The sequence below is a fragment of the Colobus angolensis genome, unplaced genomic scaffold (genome assembly GCF_000951035.1).
Source record: "Colobus angolensis palliatus isolate OR3802 unplaced genomic scaffold, Cang.pa_1.0 Scaffold63, whole genome shotgun sequence".
NCBI lineage: Eukaryota > Metazoa > Chordata > Mammalia > Primates > Cercopithecidae > Colobus > Colobus angolensis.
The window spans coordinates 9,023,301-9,029,099 of NW_012119932.1; the positions used below are offsets into that span (position 1 = coordinate 9,023,301).

The 5,799-nt window shown below is 38.5% G+C and overlaps 1 protein-coding gene across 1 annotated transcript in view; it reads right to left on the reverse strand.

Annotated features, from left to right (window-relative positions):
• Positions 1-2,533: 2,533 nt before the first annotated feature.
• Positions 2,534-5,799, reverse strand: part of STAM (signal transducing adaptor molecule (SH3 domain and ITAM motif) 1) — a 71,750-nt gene continuing 68,484 nt past the window's right edge. The window contains exon 14 of the mRNA XM_011963888.1: positions 2,534-3,906. Coding sequence (XP_011819278.1) covers positions 3,669-3,906 — 238 coding nt within the window. The 3' untranslated portion in view covers positions 2,534-3,668. The remainder of the gene's footprint in view (positions 3,907-5,799) is intronic.

Sequence of the window (5,799 nt, forward strand, 5' to 3'; positions counted from 1 at the left end):
TAGCACCAACAAAATGTTCAATTCTGTTCATCAAGGGAATCTAAAATTTTAAATACTGAGATTTAAAGTATTCTAGAATGTCATAGGGAAGAGCATTTTTGAAGCCTGGAAATTTTCAGAAAAAGATACTACCAAGGACTAAGTAATTTCGAAAGAAGACCGTTCTAAGAAAGAATACATATAATACAATGAAGGCAGCTTTGCTTAAAAACATGGGGGTGTAGTGGGCATGTCAGTATAAAGAATACAGAAAACAATCTAGGTACACTTAATGGAATCATGATTCTAAAATAAAAGATAATTGAATATAAGGCCTTTGAGAAAATAGGTAAGTTTCTTCTATATATTTTATTCTAAGGGGTACAAGCAGTTAATCCAAAAAAAGAAAAAAAAAGGAAAATGATACAAGTGAAAAATTTAAACTATAACTTTGTTATTAAATATTTTAAAAATGATGTAACAGAAGGTAAGCTATAATTACTGTAACTGGAAAATAAACCAAGAAAATAGATGAGAAAAGAAAATTGTGACTTTAATGTATATTAAACAGATGAAAATTTGAGCAATTATACCAATAAATCTCGTTTTGGAAAATAATTTCCATAATTTTTATAGTTGCATAGTTTATTGTGTAGGGTGCTAATTTGTCTTGTATCAACTTGAAGCTTTGGAAAAAGATGTCTTCAAACTGAATTATACATACCGCATAGGAAAGCTGTTATCAGAGAAGAAAGATACTGGTCTATTAAGCATTTTAAATACAAAAACTATGAGGTATAGAAACAAAGCGCCAGAAGTACATGATAAAAGGAATCTGTAGGCACATAAAAAGGTCCCTCGCTGCGTAGGGAAGATAAGTAACAGTGAGAGAGAAAAACAGAGTTAGAAGAGGCTGTAAAGTCCCATTAGGTACGCATTCGAAATCCTCTTACAGGTTCAGGACACTGGTATAACATCACAGGCCATGGGCCTGTTGGCTATATATGCTAGATTGTTAACTGGATTAGATTTTTTCCATTTATGTGTCACTATTTTATGGAAAATCAACCTCAAATTTTATTTAAAAAAAAAAAAGAAATAAAATTTGCTTCACAGAAGTTTACATTACAGTTATTTATTTCTCGCTCTGCCTCCCAGGATGGAATGCAGTGGCGTGATCTCATCTCACTGCAACCTCTGTCTCCCAGGTTCAAGCAATTATCTCACCTCGGCCTCCTGAGTAGCTGGGATTACAGATGTCTGCCACCATGCCCGGCTAATTTTTGTAGTTTTGTAGAGATGGGGTTTCACCATGTTGGTCAGGCTGGTCTCGAACTCCTGACTTGAAATGATCTGCCCACCACAGTCTCCCAAAGTGCTGGGATTACAGGTGTGAGCCACCGCATCCGGCCTATGTTACAGTTAGTTCATTTTACAAATTACTCTATTCCTTCAAAATAAGGACAGTTATTAGTGAAAGATTTCTTGAAAGTGCAAGATCTGCAGGTTTCAGAACTTAAAGTCATTCATGATCCTAACTGGCCCCCTCCTATTTCTACCCTCATCGTGTCATTTGAAAGACAAGCCAGTGCTTCACTTTCATTGGAGTTTTTCCCCCTGGCATTTTCATTTTTAATAAGAGGAAGGCATAAACTCATACAGTAACAGTTTTAAAGTACTCATCATTTAAACCTCTACAAGCCTAGTAATGTAATAGGTAAAGAAAAATGTATATGGGTTGTAATGAGGGTAGTTTTCTCTATTCACTGTTATTTGACTTTTATGGGGCAAAAAATCATATTAGAGACTATGTCATTGATTTTCAACATGAAAGATATCAAAATTAAAATGGGAAAATGATACATTTAACATTGGTAAACAGGAATTTATCAAAAGACAAAGAAAAATTGGGGAAAAGTGTATCAGTTAAACCATAATACTCAAATTGGAGTGGAAAAGATTATAATCTGATTGATGTTTATCAAAAAGTAACTTCTAGTTTTTAAAACATGAAATTTGACTTCAGGGCAGGGCAACATATTTTAAACACAAGAAATCGCAACACAACACTAGAGCGAACACTTAAGTTACCCTTAAGTAATCTTACGGGGGACTAATTTCACAGGCTCAGATTTAAAACTATGGTGCTTTAAATCTGAGCCTGTGAAATGAATCACCCTTAAGATTACTCGCCAAAGATTTAATCTTCTCTCAAAAAGAAAATAAACAAGATACCTGATTACAACAGTCTTAGAAAATAAGTATCAAATTTTCATTTATAGTATGAAACCTGTTACATTAATTCATTAAATATGATGTTCAACTCAACTTTTCAGTTGTTTAAATAGTATTAAAATAATAGTATAGCCCAACCAGGGAAACTGTAAATATTTAAGATTACAATGTCAGTGGAAAACATTTTTCGCATGAATTAAAAGAAAAGCATTCATTCGAAAATATTCCCAAGTAGGAAGCCAAAATAATTCCATTCGAATTTTAAAAAGACCAGAAAGAGCAACCCAAAAATCCAGTTTGAAAGATAACAATAAATATATAAACCGTTAAGCAAAGCCAGGAATATAGATTACTTTGAAACATCTACTTATTTCCATTTTAATGAAGAATTAGAGGATACAATGTGTTAAAAGACATATTTAAAAGACTAGCAATGGCATTAGACAGATGAATCAAATTTTGTTGATATCCCAAATAATTACAAGAGACTTCAAAAATGTAGTGTAATTCAGGTTTTCTTTCCAGTTTAAAAATTTCTATCCATTGCCTCTATCTTTGGTGTCACTGCCACCAATAAACACAGTATACAGCTTAGAAACCTAATTACTATCTTCAACTAGGAAAAGGTAAACCAACATCATTTCTTTAAAAATAAGAAATAAAGAATGTGATCATTCTTAATTTTGTCTCATGGTCTCACAGTATTCTGAAATGTCATGCCAAAATGTAAAAGTTCAAAAGGGAACATTATCATTTGCTATAATTGCACCAAAAATTTAGCTACTGTACGCTGGTGTGATGACAGCTAGTAGTATGCAGAGGCTACAGAAAGACATGTGTATTTATATATGTATCTTGAGTTCACAATTAGTAAAAGGTTCAGTTTAATGTGAAACTGAAACACACGACAACATAATGCGCCTTCAGGTAAATACGCTACAACTTTGTTTTCTTGCAGTTTAAAAGGATAGTATAATTACCTTAAATTTACACAAAACATTAAGAAACACGGTAGTTGTTTATGATTAAAATAAAATAGCAATGTAAATTAATTTAACACAGTGTTAAATATATTCACATGATCACCACTGTGATTCAAAATGGCCACTAATGCAGTTACATATCAATATATGTACATAGCATTTGCCACAACAGTTTTTGTAAGTTTGACTTTCTGCAGACCAGGTTTACGAGACAAATAGCCTTGTATCAATTCTTTCATATTATGAAAGGAATTAAATGTTGTAAGTAGTTTCATTCCTCTGGGGGTGGGGGAAGAACCTCTAAAAAGTCAGTGTAAATTGAAGAGAGTTCTACCTTCTTGAATATTTGAACTTGTTGACGTGGAGAGATTCCTATAAGCTGAGGATAAACACATCTTAAGAGAGTAATGAATCTCATAACATTGTCAGTGGCATTTAGCAGGCATCTGCCACCAAGTGGAACACCGGGTCCTATAGCAGAGCCTTCTGAGAATACGGTTGCTGTGGCTGAGGTGGCTGTGGGCTGCCTCCGGGCTGAGGCAGGGTTGATGAGGTTAAGTTATAGTTTGGCACCTGGGACATATTAGGTCCTGCATTCTGGTACAGAGTAACATCGGCAGTTGCTGCAGCAGCAGTAGCGGCAGGAGGAGGACTATATACCGGCGCCTGGCTGGGATACGTGTTTCCTTGAACAGAACTCACCATTGTACTGTGGAGGAAGAAAAACACTCAATTAGATCAATACTGATTTATAGAGCAACTTACAGATAAATGGAAAAGCTATTTATTAAGCATTCATTCATATAGCCAATTCATTTGATAACCTTTTACTAAATAACTATACTGTGCCAAACATTGTTATTTTAGGCATTGTGATATCAGGCATTGCATTTAAAAAATGTGTTATTTAAGCATTGTGTAAAAAGAGGTGGGGCGGGGGGTTGCGGAAATAAGTCTATACCACCATGGAGCCTCTGTTCTAGTGGTAGAAAAGGGTAATAAACACATGGATTGTGTGTCGAGTGGTTGTAACTGCTAAGAAGAAAAACAAAGCACAATACGGAGGTCCAAGAGCAGCTGGGACCACGGATTCTAGTTTATGGTAAGGGCCTCTCCAATAAGGCAGAGATGTGGAAAAAGTGAGGGAGTGAGCCAGATAGATCCCCTAGGAAAGTGCATTTCAGGTAAACAGAAAGAAGCCTTTGAGGACAGAAAACACCAGGCATGTTCAAGGAACAGCAGGAGGCCACGAGAGAGCTGCGGGTGGCGGCAACTAAGACCACCCAGCAGGACGGGGGTGGTGGGGAGGGGCTGGAGAACACAGCACCTGATGGCCACAGTAAGGGCTGTAGCTTACACTCTAAGTGAGACAAAAAGACACTGGCTGGTTCTGAGCAGAAGGGTGATAGATTCCACAGGGTTTAACGGGCTCCCTCTGGACCAGGATAGTGGACTGCAGGCTATTACGATCGACCAGGAGAGAGCCAAAGGGCAGCAGGGCCACGGCAGTAATGGTGGAGATGGGAGAAAGGGTCAGGGTCTAGATATATTTTGAAGATAATGCCTTCAAAATATGATACTGAACAGAAAAGTCCAGAATGCCTGAGGTTTAGAACTGAAAAACTGGTAGAAATAACTGGCAGAGTGGCCATTCACTGAAAAGAATACTATGAAGGGACTACAGTAGACTGGGGGGTGGGAGGGGTGTGGGGAAGATCAAAGTAATAATCTTGGATCTGTCAAGTTTGATGTCCAAAAAACCGACAAGCAAAGAGAATGCATAGGCAGTCAGCTATTCAAGCCTGTTGTCCTGCATAGGCAGTCAGCTACTCAAGCCTGCTGGCCCGTGGGGAAGTGCGGAGAAACACCCATCTGGGAGCATCTGGGAATCCTTGGCAGAGGCATTCAGAATCACCGGACTGCATGAGATCCCCTAGGGAGCGGCTGCAAACTGAGAAAAAGGCAGTCCATCTACTGAGCACTGGACCTTGAAGTCCGTAAGATAAAGCGGCAAGAGGCAAATGAGACTGAGAAGAAGTGGCGGTGAGGCAGAAGGGAAAAGAGAATGGTCACCGGCAAGCAGCGAGGAAAGCATTTCAGAAAAGAGGGAATCACGAACTGTCAAATGGAGGAGGAGGCGAATGGTGAACTGACCAAGAGTCTGGCAATATGGGCATCACCAGTGTCCTTGAAAAGAACTGTCCCAGAGGACTAATGGAAAGGAAGGCCTCATACCCTCATTTCTCTTATTTCCTTGAAAACACCACCAGGCTGATCAACTCTCTGAAGCTGCACCCCCTCACGTACTGAGCTTGCCTCCCGCTCCCACCGCTCCCCTGCCAGTACTCCCGTCTCAAGGCCCTGCACTTGTGCACTGCTCCGATTAGAAAAAGAAAGAAAAAAATCCTTTAAAGGGTTGTCTTTATCCACTGCCTCTACTTCCTGTCTTCCTGTTTCCAACTGAATACATGCATTTATAGGGGGAATTCTCAGCATCTTAGTACTTCTCCCAGCACTTTGGGAGGCCGAGACGGGTGGATCACGAGGTCAGGAGATCGAGACCATCCTGGCTAACATGGTGAAACCCTGTCTCTACTAAAAA